General features: G+C 35.5%; 1 protein-coding gene across 1 annotated transcript in view; it reads left to right on the forward strand.

Annotated features, from left to right (window-relative positions):
* LOC121877288 (mucin-5AC-like) overlaps positions 1-11,372 on the forward strand; it is a 104,829-nt gene extending 93,457 nt beyond the window's left edge. The window contains exon 8 of the mRNA XM_042382966.1: positions 11,202-11,372. Coding sequence (XP_042238900.1) covers positions 11,202-11,372 — 171 coding nt within the window. The remainder of the gene's footprint in view (positions 1-11,201) is intronic.
* Positions 11,373-21,051: the final 9,679 nt, after the last annotated feature.

Raw genomic sequence — 21,051 nt, forward strand, 5'->3', positions numbered from 1 at the left:
CCAGCTGTATATATCATATTCTTTCACTAATATACACATAAACTTTAGGTTAAATTATGTTAAATTTCCTTTAATCAATAAAAGAAAAATGAAAATTTAATTAAATCAATAAGAAAATCAATAGGAAAAGACGCTTCAAACTAAGGAACGATAGATTAATTTTAGTAAATAACAAAAAGGAGAAAAGTGGAAATAATTGTCAGACAAAGTCGGTTTGTCACAACTGTAAACAAAAATAACACTGGAAAACAAATTACAGAGCAAAAGCAATATCGTGGTAGTCTTTCACTAACTCTGGGAAGCAAAATAGAATATCCAGACACAAAAACATCAACCACAAGATGAAATCAAAACCAGGAATGCGAGCCTCTCCTCCTCCCCGTAACTAGACACAAGCACGCTCGTAATTTTTCCTCCCTGGAAAACAGAATAAATCCCCGCCACCGCCCACACAGTCTGAGGGCTGATGCACATTAGTTTCACAGTCTTAGTTTCATTTCCCATAATCATAAAGAAGAGCACCGACCCTCTGGTAGCTCCAGACCAGAGGTATTCTGTCGTTTTTATTACCTAAGTCGGAATTTTATATCTCGCTACTGCACATTTGGCCATGTCAATGCCCATTGAAAGTTACTGCTTGTGTGTTTTTACTCACTACTGCATGGCTTTGCATATTATCATATCTCTTGCATTTATATATATATATATATATATATATATATATATATATATATATATATATATATATATATATATATATATATATATATATATATATATATATATATATATATATATATGCTTTGCTTAATCATAGTTTTAGCATACAATTCAATTTGTGATTATTTTATTGTATATATCTTTCATACCCACAAAATTATTCTCTCGTTTTCACAGTCGTGTGAAGCAACATATGGCTCCACAACAAAAGAAAGATATAAATGCCCTAATTAACTTGGCAATAAGACTCTGACCTTTAAAACATATAAGATACACGAAACAACTTGGTGTTTCTCCTGTTCTCATACCTTCCACTATTACTGTCATAAATCATCATCCTTCCCAATCTCTTACCTGCACTTCTCCCGTATCACCTAAATGCACTCTCATCTCCCAAAAACTTTTCAAACCCCACACATTCATCTCTCACATCTTCTTCGTTCCTTTCCCTATCAATCCTCCAAACTCCCGTAATACTTCACAGTCTATCCGTCTCTACTGCTCAGAGTCTATCTATCACTCCACGAACCACTACCATACTCATACTCCTCGGTGTTGGTTTCCTACACACTCTAAAAGTTAAACTCTTCTCATCCGTTAATGTCCACTGGGCTCCACTTGTTCTTCTCTCTTACTTGCTTTAACGCTTTTGTTATTTTTTTTTAAATTTCCACTTGTTAAACATTGTTCACCAAATATTTGAATTCGTTCTCTCCCGTTCGATCCTCTGTATTCAGCCGAGCATTTTACTGAGATCCCCCTTTCCTTTCAGACCCCATAACTTTCCTCCTCCCAGCATTAAACTTTAACCGAGAATCTCACATTTAGATTTGAAATTACCAGTACCTTGCCTATATACACTCCCACAAATGTTCCAAGCTACTCGGGAAAACTAAGGGATGGAACACACATACAAAAGTTTGGGTTCTTGGCACCCGGGAGAGTTATGTTACGGCACCATTGTTGAGAACACAATAGTTTTCGTTTAAAAGACACTTCCGGGAGAAATTATTTTGTTTACGGTATAGCGATTTTTTTCTCTTGAAAATATTAGTTTTTGTGAGGATTTTCCCTCAAGAAACTATTGTTGTTTGTAGAAAAAACACTGAGGATGTTCATTTTGTGTTTTATATTGAAGATAACACCATGAGAACTTTGTCTTCAAGTGGTGTGTATTTATAGTATAATAATTAAATTCTTGTTTGATATTTCTAGTTATTTTAATTTTATCGCTAAGTGATTAGAATTTACTATTAAAGGCTAATTTAAAGAATGGAACGCTTACTCTTGCCATATTTGTTCCAGTTTCATATAACATCTGTCATTTAATTAACTGTAAACGACAAGATCTACATACTCCCTGTCCTGTGATATTACATTTTAAATTTCGATGATTATATATTTTACATTCATCCACACCCTTCAAAAAGTCCCTGAAAAAGGATAACATTAAACACAAGTAAATAAATATATACGTATATATATATCTTGATAAAATTACGTGTCAAAGGGGTAAGTGAAGGTATTTAAAGAGAATTACAATATATGGTTCTTAAATTTGTATCGAGAACAACTCCAACTACGGTGTAATGTATGGGTTGAATGTAACCCCTTTTAATAACTGAAGACTTGATGATTGGAGTAAAGGAACTTAAATAAATTGTATAACTATATTTACAAACGCTTACCACTAATAACAAAGACATACAGCTCATCACATGAACATACTAGATTACTTTAAGGCTGCCAATATCACTGACAACTAAATCAATACACGATTCAAGAACAAAAATACATAAAACACTGTACTACACAGCCAGCCAGCCTCAACAATGAATACCATAAGTACATCACCCGATCGATCGAAGACAGAAGTCAACTGACAACACAGGCCAGTGGTGGAGGTCAGAAGACTACCCAAGCTTGTGTCCTAACTCAAAGCCGGCTCTGAGACCCTCGGCTTTTATGGGTTGCTGACTGACCCAAACATCATACTTGACATAACGTCTCAATCTTAATGTTTTTACAGTGTTACTGGCTTTAAGAATATAAACTATTCACAAACACAAAAACAAAACAAAGTAATTCTAGTCTGGAAAAATATAAAATTATACAATATATATATCAAGAATACATACTCATTTCCAGCAGTACGTCCGGCAGGGGCATACAGCTCATTTAGTAATTGGTTGCACGTAACAATATATGTGTATGTGTGTGTGTGTGTGTGTGTGTGTGTGTGTGTGTGTGTGTGTGTGTGTAAAGTAAAGAGGGAAACACTGTTTAAAAGAAAGAAACGTTGATTGAAGGATAGGAATGTTTGTTAAAGGAGAGAAACGTTGGTTAAGAGAGAGAAGAGCTGGTTAAAAAAGAGAAACGTTGGTTTAAGGAGAGAAACGTTGGTTAAAAGAGATAAACGTTGGTTAAACGAGAGAAACGTTTTTTTTAAATGAGAGAAACATTTCTTTAAAGAGATAAACGTTGGTTTAAGGAGATAAACGTTGGTTAAAGGAGAGAAACGTTGGTTACACTTCTTAATCCCTCTCGAAACTTGACCACTACAGTCTTGCAAAAATTTACATTTCAGAGTAATTTATCTCCATCCAGTGTTATTTTCCATATGTCCCTCATCAGTGAAATTTATACAATTGCTCTTGGGAGTCATAGAAAACAATGGTAGAGTCTTACACCAAGTAAGTGAGAGGCCCAGTGGTAGACAGACAACCGAGTTAAGGTTAATAATGCACTGTACACTGTACAGGTATATATGGAAACGCAAGTAATAGTGAGGTTAAGGGTTGTATATAACCCAGTCAATATACAGGGTAACCAAGAACACATTATAATTAGTTGTCAATTTCTAGGTTAGTATAATTTATAAATATTTATTTTTCACGGGATAAAAATCCACCGCAATAAATTTGGTGGAATATAATTTTTTTTCATGTGATTTATTGTGAATTATGACCATAGTCCGGGCAATTGTGTTTAGCTTTAACTTTAAAAAAATTCAGAGAATATCGAGCATAAATTTACAGGTATAACAAAGGGAAAATATGCAATATTGCACAACGTAATGTGCTGTGTTAAGGATAAGGAGGTCATTATTTTATCCACGCAAGCGGTCGTGATCAGGTTGTATTTTTACCTGAGCAAGTTTCAGTTTTGATGTGATTTACGAAAATAAGATGACTGACCAGCGAGGTACAGATACTTTGTTGGCTATAGCTCCTTGTTCAGAAATAAGCAGTGTCGTGCAGACAGTGAAATACACAACAACAGAACAATGCGAGCAGCAACTCAAGTGCGTCAAAATCATGACTTCGGAAATACAGAATAAATCTTGAAGTATCTCAATGACAACAACCATTAAGTAACGACAGATAGTACTGTTCACTCAACATGAATGGAACACGTGAAAAATCTGGCTGAAACACATGATATAAATCCAAGAGGAAGAAATGTGTAGCGTCACGGCCGCTACTGAATAGCACTCTTCTCAGCCGCTCCTCAATTCCTAGGCACATGAACCTTCGGTTAACAGACCAGAATCATGTACACAATCCTTGCTACCTTCGGTTGACAGTTGAGGATGATAATTATTTAATACAACTCCTATCTGTGGAGCTACATCATGGAAATCATCCAATAAAGTGTGCAAAATGATCAGGCTATCAAAGAAATACCGACTTAAAACAATTAACACTATCTTAATCCTATAATACGGCTCCTCCTCCGTTCACTAAAGTATCACCTAACATTTACTCATAATACTGATGGGTAAATTATTGCCAAAACATAAGATGTATAATATAATGGATGGAATAAGATTGCAGTCACTTTCTTGATCCCACTGCTGCATGGTGTAGAACCCGGGAAGAGGGTACCTTAAATATGCAAAGAGGTATCGTACATCTTTTACAATTCATAACTCATAATTCTTAACTCATAACTTCTTTATATAAGTACACAATATTATATGATTACAAAATATTATAATTTATAAAAAAAATCACATCCAATGCAAAAATAAAATAATTATTACAAAGGATATAAGTACAGCTTTCATATTTACTCCATAGAAAACCGCTCCCACAACGTTGACTGATACAAAATGAATATACAGCACGCATCTTAATATTATGTAAATACATAGACATATGTAACAGCAGTCACAGTAAATAATCGAGGCTGCTTCAAGATCAATGAAAAAGATTAGGTTGAGTCTTAGTTCCTCTGCCGGTGTGTTGTCACAGCCGATGAGCAATATTGATGATGACCTTTTCCGATACATGGACTTAACAGTTACATGTCTGCACTATTTAAAGCGTCTGGTGTTATAAGACCTGCAAGTAGACTCGAGGCGTGACGTGACGGTCTCTGTATGCTGGGATCATCACTATAGATGACGATGATCTTGGACTCTCAACAAAAGATATAGGCCTAAAGAGACACACACAAGTAACATTGTGGCACAAGAATACAAATAACTAGAAGCTACCCACACGGGTAGACCAGTGCCTTAGTTTGGGTGAACAGGTCTAGCTCCCTCCAGATACTGACAGCCTTCCACCCACCACTAACAGTACAGCTGAACGTAACTCACGTCACTTACAACTGCTGGTCTAGTCAACTTTCTCAACTACTCGATACAATAACTCAACAACCTCTTTTCTAAGACGCCTAATTAATGAATTGTAATGTTTGGGTTCAATTTATCATCTGTCAGCATATTTAATGTTATCCTCTCACACTGTCCAGATGTTTCACTGATGTGTAGTCACTGTCGGGTTTGCATTGTAAGTTTGGTGTGTTTCATGTGATAATAGACGTCTGTCGCTATAAGTTCTATTGTGTTACGTCATGTCTTATTGCACAATGTGAACTAAAATCTAATGATTTATGTACCGAATTATTTGAAACTGATCTTGTTTATAATTATCAAAATATATAGCACAGAACTAGAGCCAATTCTGCAAAGAAAATACAAAGCGTAAAGATAACACGAACCCCGCAGTGACATTAAATATACAATACATACATTATATCATAAATTATGGAACAAACACAACAAAAATATTATCTTTCCAACAGATCAACAGAGAATTCCTTTGTATACACGAGAGCAACAAGTAAAGAAAAAAATAACAAAGTCACTACATCAAAATGAATTATCAGCTAAATTAGAGGGGAAGCTGTACTTTGGAATAACACAGTCATTCCTCACTGGCAGGTCATCAGGGCTAGGGAGCAGAAGGGGCCAAGGCTAGAACTCATACACACTCCCTCTATTAATATTGGTTTGTGTGGTTTTTATTGTTATGGGGTTTAAAGCCCTTAGGGTTAGTGGTGTGTGAGGGATGGTGATGGAGGTGTTGATGGGGAATGAAAAAAATATATGATGATGGTAATGATGATGGTGATGCTAAATGTAGTGATGGAGGCGAAGATGGTGATGTTGGAGGTGAGGAGGGAAAAGGTGATGATGATGATGATGATGATGATGATGATGATGATGATGATGATGATGGTGGTGGTGATGGTGGTGGTGATGGAGATATGGGGAAGTTTGTGAAGGTAAAGAAGATGATAAAGATGATAGTAGCTGTGATAACATGAATATATGTGATAATAATGAGACTAATTTAATATCTTACCAAATTTAACAAAATATTTTTTTTATAACGATTGAATATATAAGAGAAATTATGTATTGGTTAATTTATAGTCAGATATTATAGGAAGTTAGTCAAGCGGACGATAATATAGGATGACAAAGATTAATGAAACGAATGCAAAAGAAAAAAAAAAGGTGATAGCTATCTTTTTTTTTACGGGAATTAACCCACCCGGGCACAGGCCAAACGACCCACAACGGGGCCTGGTGGCGAAAAAAAAAAGAACAGAAAGAAATTGAAAATAGAGAAGAAAATGGAATATCAACAATGTTATGTGTCACCTGAACACTCTTATTCCAACACTTACGATGACATACTGGACTGAGACACATGATACCGTCAGTGAGAGTGAGGGGGTGCCAAGAGGGAATGCCATGACGGGTGACATAAATTAGTGAGTGAATATTTACACAGGTTCAGCCCCCATACTAGAGAAGCCTCTGTAAGGTGACTGTGGGTATTGAGATCCTTCTTGAATATTTGCCATGTAATTAGGTAATAATTCATAACTTACTTCACATGTATATTGACAGAGGAGGTTTGAAAGGTATTTTTTCCAATAAAGAATACACTACAATAATTACATGTATTATTACGCAAAATTAGGCTATTGAGGTCTCCCATTATATAAGTATTAGCCATAAATATACAATATATATTTACTATACTTATCTGAATGGTCGTCCGCTTCCTGAGATTTGAATACAAATTTAAAACTTAACAACAATGATCTTTTACAATATTATCGAGAGACTTATAATTTTGAATCTACAATATGGACTGCATCTATTACGGAATAATCAGACCGAGAACTAGGACAATACTGTTTCATGCTTCATAAATCACACATCTATTGTACATTAATTTATAGCATACTGAATATTTTATCGCTTCACATATATAAAGAATTATGATCAGATATGTGCAATGGCACTACTTATCATTATACATTTACAGCTCTTCTCTGAATCTCTATAATAACACAAATTTCATTGTTTAATCATTCTTAGTTCCTGTTCTTAATCATAACTCCTGGATGTGTTCCTATCTGGAATGAACCCATTTCAATTTGTAACTCGAATCTTATGTGACAGCAAAGGATGAGTGACTGCAATGTACGTACATCAAGAACAACCTCTAATTGTAGTGTGTGTGTGGTGTGTGTCCTCTAGATATTCCCCACAAATACGTATACTTGTTGTGTTGGTGTTTGTTCTCGTTTGAAGATGTATGTTGTTCATCATCACTCTTTATAGTCACATTCACCGGAGTGTTCTCCTGGGTTGCAATATTCAACACTCCTCAGTTGTTATAGAAACATTCATTAATTTCCCTCAGGACGGGAAACATATCCTGCCTTGTCGTGGTGAATCATACACTGAAAAAACGCTTAACGTATCACGACTCAGAAATTTTACAAGTTTGTAAAGTAGAATAAGATGGATTAGCAATTCATATTCCAGAAAGATAAGGAGCTACGTTTGACAGATTGGAGTATTTCAAGAAATTGTGTAAATATGTTTCAGCTGCAATCAGATAAACTACTTCGTGAAATAATCTGTTTGTCTTTTTCGATTGAGACAAAAGATGAAAAGAAGTTACTCCTTAAGAGGCTACCGGTTACTACCCTTCCTCACCTGTATCTTTACCTCTGATAGATAACGCAGGTACAGCACAGTATACGTATAAAAAGGAAACCCGTTGATCACCATTGGAGCGGTTAATGAGGTGTCCAATGTATCATTATACATCTTCATCTTGCTCCTTAGATTCTTATCTGTAAGCTTAACATTTTTCTCATTGCTGATATTGAAATACAGTAGTTCATAAAATTTAACCTTAAAAGTTTCGTGATTCAGATTATATATTCCAAGAGAAATTAAAAAATCTCTCATCATTATTTTTTCTGTCTCTCTATCCATCCCTCGAGGTACAGAACTGGAAATGTAAATTATATTGTCGAAACTAATAATAACAAAAACAATATATGAAGAAGAAAAAAAGACAGGAAGTGAAGGATGAATAAAGTATGAATAAGGAAAATATTATGACAGGAATAAACCAGGTAGATGGACTGGAAAGTGAATGATAATAGAATGATGGGAAAAAAAGAAACGTAGAGAAAGGGCGAGGAACTATTGACCATAACATTCTTCTTCTAAAATCGTCACTTCATACTTCTCCGTGGATTCAAATGTTCAAGATGACAGCCGTGGAATGTTGGCCAAGCAGGAGTCTAGACAGGGTGATTTGTACCGTCTCTCTCTCTCCAGAACAAAACACCTAATCCAGGACTCGAACCAAGGCACACCAGCCAGAAGAGATACCACTATATACAATGCCATCAACCGTGAACGACTAGTAGTGAAGTGGTATGCCCGAAGACTGTAACATTCAGGCATACGGATAATTGTATATCACAAATCATAAAGGTATCTAAGAAATTTTTAAATTTATCCCACAAGAGATATAAAGTTACCCACAAGACTAACTAACTAACTCATGGTAAACATAAAAATTTTACAGATCCTCGGTGGGGAGGGAAAGCTTATGGTCGGCAGAATATCTTTGAAGAATATGTAAGAGTACATCATTTGCATTCCAGTGAAGGGAATTCATTACAACATATTACGGAGGCATAGGCATACCAAACAGAGGAAGATCGCTTCAATCGTCCATAACTAAATGTGAGTCACTTTGATATCCACAAACGTTAAAGAATTGTAATGGAATATACTCAGAGAAAACATATCTTTCATATGTGCATCTTTAAACTCTTAAAAGTATTTTGGTTGCCTCGGAGGACTCAAAAACTATATTCAAACGAAAATACTACGATTCAGAATATTCTCTCCAAAGGAAATGCGCAAGAAGAATTTTCCCTTAAAAATACAATTAAACAGTTTTTCCCCTACACGAATCACAAATAAAGAAAAGAGAGAACCATCAAATTACATTACACAATCCTTTGTCATCCTCTGAGGAAAATAGAAAATTAGAGCCCCATTTCCCCCTTTTCTCCCTCCTTGACACAAGATGGAATAATTCTCATCTTTTTATTTTTTCTTCTCACTTTTCATAATACGAAAGAAAAGTGCAGACTATGCCAGGAGAAAAGACAATTTGAGCTTCTCCACTGTCGGGATAAAATACTCGCACGCTCTTTGGTCTCATAAAAACCGCTCGGCATATAAAGGAGGCACCATAGGCGGCTCCTGGACCACCGGCCTTGAAGAGGAGGGAAGGGGAGGCTGAGGGCGATAGATGAAGGGGCGACTGATGGACGAGGGAATATAGAGGAGCGTGGATGAAGAGATGAGAGTAGTAGAATAATGTGGGGAGAATAGAGGGAATAGACATGAAAAGTGGAGGAGAAAGAGGGAAACAGATACAATATGAAAAAGTGGAACAGAAAGGGAACAGTAATTTAGTTTAGCTTGTGAAGGAAAGTCCCCTAATAAACGTTTCATTGGAATTCGGATGATTAAATTTTCCCTGTTGTCACGAATTTATATATATATATATATATAGATATATATATATATATATATATATATATATATATATATATATATATATATGTATATATATATATATATATATATATATATATATATATATATATATATATATATATATATATATATATATATATATATATATATATATATATATATATATATATAATTTTTTTTTTTGGGGGGGGGTGCGGGGCAACGACCGAGTGGATACAGAGCTCGTCTCCTGTCCAATGGACTGCTCGATCGAGCCCAAGGCGCCCCCAGTCGATCCAACTGGAATAAAAAACCTGACTTTAGTTAGGAAAGTGAAAACAGTCGAGTGCAGTGCCGGCAACTCTGTCTCAAGGCTTATTATTCAGTGTGCTGTATCCGCACCTTCATGATGTGACTGATAATGTTTAGCTCGTGAGGGTCCTTTTATTCTAGTGGGGCTCAACGAACACAATATTGAATTCTTGGTCATTCTTGTTTTTATTTAGGAGAGTCAGCCTTTGAAGTTTTCAAAAAGCTTAAACGAATTCACTGTACTTATTATTTAACATTTCACCCAAAAATTTTATTTGTACATTCTTTAAATGTTTAAGATTCACTGCATAATGTCAAGATTAATAATTGACCTCTTTAATGAGCAGACTTGACCTAGACTTATACTGTACATCGGTTCTTAAAATCAAATAATAACTAAAACCTTTAGACGATTCGCTGATGTGTATAACCAACGAGTTACCACCACATTATGAGGGTGGCTGACCATAGTTACGCAAAGTGAAAATGTAGGTCAGAATCTCTTAAAAATTTAAAACACCCCCTGTATACACACAACATTAAAAACTTTAGACGAGGGTAAGTAAATTAGTTTTTCGATACGTCAGAAAGTAAATACAGTGTAATCATGAAACAATTCTGAATACTATGAACTCCGAGTTTGCAAAATAGTGAAAAAAGGACATGTCAGTTTGTGAAAACAATCAACTCTAATAATGGAAACAAGAGTCAAAAGTGTTCATCCATAACTCTGTGACAACACAACACATGCATTCAAAATTTGTATATGCTATAGAACATTGCTGTCAATGGTTTACGGTAAAATATATCAAATTCGTAATACGACGCTAAATGTTGACAGAGATGACGTGTTGGATACAGAAAAAACATTATGTCGTGTTAAACTGTGATAAATATATCAATCAGTTGTCACATCACCCAAACTCTTATTTCTAAACACTGAAAGTTATTAGTTCACGTTATATAATACTCTCTCAGTTTATTTTCAATGCACCAGACTTTTCCAAATCTCCGTCGTAAAGATGAACGAGACCTTGTTGAAAGTCTGCCGAGTCTACAGAGTGCTATTAAGGTTACAATTTACCCTTCTAATGGATTTTCGACTTCTGAAATTGACTATATCGATGGCTACTTAAAGCTGCCATTGCGATCTATTGAAGAATACTAAATAAAGGGTTTACATTACCATAGTCAATTCTAAAACAATTATTAGTAATGATAAATAACAGAATACTACAACTAAGAACATTATCTGATAACATACAAAATACAATACACTGAACACTGGGACATGACTCCTTCAGACTCATACACTATTAATCAGAGTCAGTGACATGTGGTTGCGAAATGTCTTACATACAAAAAACATAGTAAATACGCGAATACAAATGGTTGTGATTTTAAAACTTCGCGGAAGTTTAACACATTCCTATGTTGGGATAATCATTCTTTTTCTTTGCCCAGCTGAACATTTTTCACGATTTGTTCGCCTGGTTTACTGTTACTATTAATATAACTGACACTATTACTGTTACTCTGGATATGGTATAAGTATTTTTCACGCAGAGTATGAATATATTTACAACTTGTTGCAAACTAATTTTCGTACTTAGAAGTTGCCATTGCACAATTTTTAATCACCGTTCACTAAGAGTTAGTTCCATTTTACAGTGACTTATAAGACTTTGAAAACCTTTTATTTCAATTAGTATAATAATAATGTATTTCTTTTTTTAAGTGTTAACGTTGGTACGTGTAGAGCACAGGTCCAATGGATACAGTGCTCGCCTCCAGTTCCCGGGCGCTCCCAGTACACCCAGCCATGCTGCCTCACTTTATTTCACTGTCGGTATAACTTGTTAGTCAACCCTCTGATACAACTATAGTAGTATTTCTAACAGTCTTCTGCTGACTACCGGATCTATAACTGCTACTACTGAAACTGTCGTTCTCTGAAACTGATCAATGTGTACATAATTTTTTTTTACGGGGGATTAGCCCACCCGGGCACAGATCACTGACCCACATCGTACCTCTGGGGGAGGGCGAAATGCAATAATAATAATAATAATAATAATAATAATAATAATAATAATAATAATAATAATAATAATAATAATAATAATAATAATAATAATAATAATAATAATAATAATAATAATAATAATAATAATAATAATAATAATAATAATAATAATAATAAATAATAATAATAATAAATAATAATAATAATAATAATAATAATAATAATAATAATAATAATAATAATAATAATAATAATAATAATAATAATAATAATAATAATAATAATAATAATAATAATAATAATAATAATAATAGGGTGCTACTTCTGCCACCATTTCTGTTAGCTAATGCAACATCCACCATCATCCATATTGGATATCACTACCGCTACTACTCCCAAAACTAAACTCAAGTACCACTCTTAACTCCTGTGGCTAGTGTTGATGATGCGTCACTTAATTCAAAACATGACCCACTTGGGCTACACACACACACTATACTGCTTCTCTCAACAGACATCTCTAACTTCAAATCTTTTTGTCGACAGGTTCCTCCCTTTTCATCAGATGTGATTGTGTTCTATAATGTATCTCCTCGATTTAAGTTTTTTTCCCGATTCATAATTTTGTGGACTTTAATACTTTAAGTAGTATTTTTAAGACTTGATCAAAATGCCCTTATACTGTACGTACTTCTGTCAATTCATCATATTTGTCTCTCAGTCTCCTCTTTGTGAAGCGACGTGTCACTGTCACAGCTATTTTCTAAGAGCGTTGTTATATAGAGGAGATATATTTCCACCAATAAATGAACTTGAACAAGATTTAAAACCTGTGTGTAAGATTTCGGCTGGAAAACTTCAATGGGGTAATGGTGTCCCTGAATTCCACATATACCTGAAATTCTTCTCTTCATTCGGAATACAAATGTAACAAGATATTTATACTGACGGAGGCACAAGGATAAGGCTTTGTTTGTTATCCCAAAATAAAATAATTTATTACAGTTACCTGGTGAGCGATTTGGGTAACAGGGTTTGCTTCTTGACACGACGCCCTTCATCCTTCTGACATTGTAGTGACCAACCCATGGCCAGCAATACACGTGTCCTACTGTCTTGACAACCTGTGTCCAACATTTCCACATATCCTTTTAATTGTTTTTCGAAGAACCTTTTATTTTCAGTATGTAATCAAGATATTAATGTTACGTTGTTATGAGTTATTTAAGGTAACTATGATTCATTTTACACACTGCTATTGCATCTATCATTCTGTTTCATTTATCATTTTTTTTCTGTATACATCTTCAACATGTATCTAACTAACACTGATATACAACAATTTAATCATACATGTATCCTGTTTATAGCTGATGATACTTTTAGCTTTAAATTCCTCTTCAGGTATAATCTTTGGCCCAATCTTTTTCATCAATCGTGTTCTTTACCGCGTCTCTCCTCCCTCCGCCTCCTCCTCCCAACACCCCTGCCACGTGAAACCACTGACAGCGTAGCCTATATTTTCTATTCCTATTTCCTTGTCACCAGCACTTGCCTCTCTTACACCTCCCTCGACTCCCGCTGCCAACATAATGATATGTATTTATGGCGTCCTTCCCCACAGCTCATCTGTCAACTCCCTCACGCACCTCACCACCACACCCGTCTAATCATATATTCATCGTTTCCTTGGATTTCACGCTCCCGCTTTAAAGATCATATTTCCACATTAATGTCATGTGGTTATCGACGGTACCTTCAGCTTTTCTGCCCAGAAATCAATGTCGTTTTTACTATGTAATGATTTGGGTTACTGTTAGTTAGTGTTTACTTTGTGTGTTGTATGCCTCTTATAATTTCGTTTAAGCTGATGAAATATCGAAATTAACTCCATCACTTAACAAATCTAAAATAAAATAATCGATGGACAATACTTTCAAGTTCTACAAACCTTAAAAATACATCTATAATAATATATCAGTGACATATTGAATAGATAGATGTCTTGGTGATTCCTTTTTTTTTAAGTCAAAGGTTAGAGACCTGTGAGTCTCTCACCGTGAGTCGACAGATGAGACTCAAAGTGTATCAGATGCTTGTTACCGTCCCTGTATGTTATATCCCTTGTTTATCTTTTCTGTTTTCTTACACATTCTATATATGTAAACACACACACACACACACACACTTTTATTTTCTTCTTTAATTCCCAACACAGTCACCCTTATACCGTTTGGGTGACATTTTCCTTCAATATCTGAGGTAGTAGGTAGTAGGCAGCTACCAAACAGGGAGGTACTACCACCTGGGAAGAAATTGGAAGCATAATGTATTGTCTAATGGTAGACCCTGCTGTCATATGGCATCACAAAAATTGTGACCAAGTCCCAGGTTGCTAATCTGTCTTTCTGCCTCATTTACACACACTTACAGGGTCTCAATTGTTTCTCTTATTATTGACAACACAACAGACATACAGTATATAATTTCTCACTATTGATCTTTTTTTCCTTTTTGTATTTCTTTATGGTTCTTTATTATTATTATTATTATTATTATTATTATTATTATTATTATTATTATTATTATTATTATTATTATTATTATTATTATTATTATTATTATTATTATTATTATTATTATTATTATTAAATTTTCGTACCCCAGGCCCGATGTGGGTCAGTGACTGTCTTAGCGAGTAATAATAGTAATAGAATTTTAACATTTACATTACTGATATTAGACATCCTGTTTATGCGGCCGCTGAAGTTTCATTCTACGTGGCTTTGAGGAATTCCACTTTAACGACAAAGATGCCAGCAGAGACAGTCCCGAGAATCTTCCCAAGGCCACCTCCGTCACAGCCTTAAACACTGATGGGGATGTAGTAACAGTAGGTCCCTTAAGACGAAGGCCCCTACAATATACCGTCGGCTTGGTGGTATTTGAGAAGTGACTCGCGGAACACATCATGTTAACTGAAGAATTTATTTCATATATTTGCAATATACAGGTATCGAGAGGTTGCTAGGAATAGAAAATCGTATGAATAAAAAGAAAAAGAAAAAAATCAGCACGCCACTGCCCCCAGTGATAAAAGCAATAAATTGCAAACTCGCTTCGCTCCAGCTCACGCGTCCTGCCTTTATGGTTTTCGGTATAATATTAAAAAGAATGTAACCAACTGGCAGAGAGGCAGCTAAATATTTCACTCGGGAAGAAAACAATAATTCTTCTATAAAATTTGGAAACAAGATTAAAGTCCTCTTAATTTTTCATTACTATACTAATGTTACTAAGGAATATTTTTGGATTATGAATTACCCAACACACACACACACACACACACACACACACACACACACACACACACACAAATCCTTTCTTTAAATCAGCTGTCAATAAGTACATCTTGTCGTCTTAACATTAGTTGTATTTTCATATTTAAGCAGCAGACGCGAGTTGATGTGTACAAAAGTTCGTTCATTATATTCGAAATCTCATGAAACAATCGTTAAAGTCAGTTATCCCCAAAATTATGAAAAATACATCCAAACAGATAATACAGTAATTTGATGTATTAGTTGCGGTATTTACTAAGTAATAGAACAGAGGCTTTGATTTTTCCCACCACCCGGACTCACATCCAACCAATTTAAGATTATTTAGATTTAAAACATTCAGATATCAAATTCAATTTCGAAGCAAGAGCAAGATTCAAAACTTACTTTCCTCTCGTCTCAAAATCATACGGTTGTTTTACTCCGCACGATTTCCACAAATCTTCGGTCATAGGTGTAAGACTCGGCTTTAGCAAGATTAACCTCAACACAATAAACAATCGAACACACTGTAAAACCTATTGTATGTTTATACTTTTTTCAGCTTGATGAGTAATTAAACATTTATTGAACTCTATCGTTTAAATTGGTTACCCTAGTATTCTATTTTTCCAAACAATCAATAAATTTATTTTTCTTAATTTTCAACCATAATTTAACGTTGACTAGAGGCAAATATATTACATCCCTTTACCTGGTACATGTAAGATTCAATTGCTGATAACAGCGTGAAGATATTTTGTCAAGTTCATCCTCACGTATTTTGTTTCGATTGTGTTCCGAAACAGTTTCACTATTGGTTTGGTTCTCCGAAACACAGCTGTCCTCCCATATGAACCACGATGCTACGTTGTGTATATTTTCACTTGTTGGTGTTTTAATTGATGACATGTGGACAGTTCCTCACGTTTTCAACTGTTTGTGAACATATGATGAAAGTAATACGGATCGTCATGTTCTTCACAAAGTCGCTTACCTCTGTTGTCCATGAACATTTACGAGAGAAGATAAACCTTTCACGTGTGGAAATTTCAGACAACTGACCTCCTCCACCTAGGGGCTCTAACTTTTCATCTCCTGATTGTTGTTCAGAGAGAGAATGAAGCCGGAACTCAACAACACAATGTCCGAACTTTCAATCTTCCCCCAGTAACGACCTATATGGCGGTACATAAGTCATTTCAGTGGCAAGTAAATCAATTTGATATGGGTTCTATATATTTCAGAATTCATATATATTTTTTGTGGGGGGGGGGGGGCGATTCAATTTCAACGTTACTAACTGTTGGTCTTATCTAATAGTTTATTAGAGCAAATTTTGTATACTACTGCATTTAGCTTGTTTTCATATATCACTTATCAATTATATTTCCAGTTTATAAATGAATCACCGGTATTTTATATAAAGTCACTTTCATCTTTTACTTCAGGTTCTATGCAGTATATAACGTTATAATTTTGTGATTGTAATGTGTGCATTCAAACACGAGTATTTTGTTAATTATCTACATCCTCAGGGAAAATTGCGATTTATTTTCATTATTTCAGAATTGATAATCAAGAATGAACTTTTAAATGCTTGAAAATGTGTTCATCAAAGGTTTGCTTATATTATTTATCATAGAACAAAGCTTCCCGAAGGCCATATTGCTCACGCATATTAACTCGCAAGGTTTACGAAAAGCATGGGTGAAAAACTACAAGCTGGTGTTATATAAAATTTTAAGTAAATTCTCTAACATTGTACCTTTATCTAAAAGAATATATGTAGTCTAAATCACTAAATATGTTTCTTTCAAATAATTTGGTTCTGGAGATGTAAGGTGAGTGAATGAGAATGTAACAGACAAAACAAGGTCGTAATAATAATATAAAAAAAGTGGTGTGTGATGGGGGAGGGGGGGAGATTACTTCCATCAATCGTGAATTTGATATGAGGATTTTTCTTTAGAACTAAACGAATCCTAGTATTAATTTCCAACAGTATACCTGGTTAATTTCTCTAGGGCATTATAAACTTATTAAGAATACGGGGCGCCACACACACACACACACACGCATACACACACACGCGCACACGCGCACACACACACACACACACACACACACACACACTATTAGCGCTATTATTCTTAATGATATTATTGATGATATAACAAAGGCTTTATTTTCCTAACTAATGTTACCAATATGACGACAATTATTTTTCCTTTCACTACCATTGTTGTCCTTTCCATTACCAGTATTAGTGTAATCTATAACACTGCAGCTACATTACAACACCAGCCATATAATTATACATGGTGGAAGACGTATTATTTACTGGTCTATACTCCGTCTGTGTTAGCTTCAGCACACAAGTTATACATACTAACTATATGTAACCTTCATTAACGAAATCAACTCATGAAATATGAACATTAATCATTTTCTTTAAAGTTTTCACTTATAATTCAATATGTTACTTGTGTTGCTACCTGAGTACTGAGAAGAACAACTCGGCTGTAAAGTAATGATCCGTTATATGGAATAAATACGCTATAAACCGGACTGCTCCATAACGAGAAAAATATTTCAAGTGTCCAAAGTAATATTTGCTTAGGAGGTAAAATTAAGAAATGATTAATTTCCCCCTTTACGTCACAGCTCCATTGATTTACAGTAAAAAAAGGTAATTATACTAACACCTCGCCAAATATGTAATGACATACTTCCCTGGGTTAGTATCCCAATGCAAAGAAGATGCGGGCGAGTATTACCGGGAGTGAGCAAAAACCTGGCCAAAAAATACGAACTCGATAGTGCGGCCGCTGGAGGCATGACCCCGGGGAAATCATCACTATTTACGGTAGCCAGAATGACGCTGTAAAGAAAGTAACTACCATACAGTACGAGAAGTGTATCGTAACGACAGGACGTCAATAATGTTGAGAGTTGTGCAACTGCCACACCACCGCCAGTTTAAGTGTTCCGTACCTTCCTCACTGTCCGCTGCATGAGGGAGGTCGTTTTGATTTCTAGTATCTTGGGTAAGAGTGTGGTAGTCGTCTCATCATAACCAATACTATGAGAATAAGTGCAGGCCGGAATGCTGAGGACTGCTTCACCATAGTCAGTACTGGTAGTGTTAGGAGGACTGTTGTTGATTTACTCACACGCCGCCGCGGACACAAAATGAGGAAAGTGTTGGGTGGGTTCCTGCCACAGTAACATCATCTTATTATTCTCATACTCGGAGATAATGTTGCAGTAACAAAACTATGTGAATATTGAGAAAGATGTCCCGAAAACATTTGTTCCCACTGATGGAAATTATTATCATTTAAAGAGGTTATTATGACCCTCCAGTATATGATGCGATATCTTACGAGATGCCTTGTGATGCGCGTAGTAAGGTCGCTCTTATAGAAGAACCTCACTGGACAGGTCAGTAGTACATAATATGACAACACCAAGGATTAAAACTAAAAACAAGAATAGTTATGAGTTTCCAAGTAAACACAAGTGTACAAATTTCTATTTAACATGTAGTATTTAAAGTCATTGAGAATGTTTTAGAATTGAAATTTACCCGAATTACATAATTGTTACCTACTGGCCTCCTCCTCCACCCACACTTTGATATACTCAGGCAAATGACCTTTTGATGGGATCATATAAGCAAAAGGGAATAAAAAAAAACATTTAAAATCATCACAATTTCGCTGAAGAAAATCACTTACTTTGCATAATGTCAATCCCAAATTGATTATGTTACTGTAAACCACACATACAAACACCCTTCCCGGAGCATGTATGTCACCTGCATTTAACCCCAGCCTGGAGAGGAAGAGGATTATTAAATGCCACTGTTTGTCTGTGTGTCTGTCTCGTTGCATGTACTGATCAGATCTTGAAAATAGGCCCTCAGATTTTAATAAAACTTAGCATGTGCGTGATAAATGAGGCTATATCATGGGAAAAAATACTAAACTGTGTATATATATATATATATATATATATATATATATATATATATATATATATATATATATATATATATATATATATATATATTACTAAAGCTATATACAATATTCAGTGGCAACAAAAGCGGAAGAGGTAACTAAAGATATAATAACACCGAGGTTGAATTATAGGGAAACATATAATAAATTACAGCAGACGTACAATGTGTGCAACAAACACGCCCACAGGAGATCGGTCGTGAGAGGCGGACGAACGTCGCGTGTCACGGAGACGGCACCATGACGCCTCACATTACCCTCCCCTCCACCCCTCACATCTACTACCTGCCTCTCTTGTGTATCCCTTCCTCTTATACCCCTTTCCTTATCCTATGTCAGTTATGTACACACTCTCCACCCACCCCTCCCTTTTTCGTGCTCTCTTTCCTGTGCCTCACCTCCTCTTCCTTACTCCTGCGCCCTCTCCCCGTTCCTTCTCATGTTGTTCCCTTCCTTCTTCCTACACCACATTTCTCTCACTATCTGTCAACAATTTCTTTCCCTCCAGTATCCCTCCTCCCTCCCTCCACGCTATCTCTGCACGCCACGCTCCCTCCACCTACACAATTTGCAAACGAGGGAGTGGGGAAGGTAGGCTGGGGAGGGTAGTGGGTGAGGGTCGTGAGGGGATCATCATTAGGAGCACCACAGTCGATAGTGTAACGGAGGGGTTTGTTTTTCTCTTCCCTGCGACTCCACCAACCTCACGCAGGAGTTGAACGAGTTATTTCTCGTCTTACTTCTACAGCAGCTTAGTATTTTTAAATGCAAGATATTTTCCCGTTTTTATAAGGGGTTCTATATATGCACGTTGTGTGTGTGTGTGTGTGTGTGTGTGTGTGTGTGTGAAGGAGGGAAGAATGACAGAGTGAATAATAAACAGAAATATCTCTACTCAATAAATTTTGATAACTTGAAATTAGCAGAGATAAAAATAAAAAAACTAAAAAAAACTGTTACATATCAGATTTCAGACATCACGTAACACTTCCCCTCTTGTTACCCGGATATCGCATAAAACTTTCTCAGAATTCGATTGGTAGAAAGTTTGCACGAGCAGTAGGCGTGGTGGCGAGGGAGCCGTACAGCCTCTCGTCCTGGACTACCACCCAAATAGAAAACTCCACTCTACGTAATTACATTTACAATTACACCAAGTTCGTCCTTATTCCACCTAAGTATAAATGGCTTAGAAAAAGAAACAAGTCCATTATCTAACTAGAACGAACACACACACACACACACACAACAATAATTATACAGTGGTGTGTGTGGTGTGTGTGTACAGTAGTGTGACAAACTTGTACATAACAGCGGTTCATACGTTACATCACCCATTCTTCTCTCGCACTTTAGGTAATTAACTTTAAAGTGTTACTAATTTTGGGGTACATATTATAGAATGAGGTTACAAGAATGTATCTTTAGAGTAGTGGACTTTCACTCACTTCCATACTTTCAACATGTTACACG

The sequence above is a fragment of the Homarus americanus genome, unplaced genomic scaffold (assembly GCF_018991925.1).
Source record: "Homarus americanus isolate GMGI-L3 unplaced genomic scaffold, GMGI_Hamer_2.0 scaffold367, whole genome shotgun sequence".
NCBI classification, from domain to species: Eukaryota; Metazoa; Arthropoda; class Malacostraca; order Decapoda; family Nephropidae; genus Homarus; species Homarus americanus.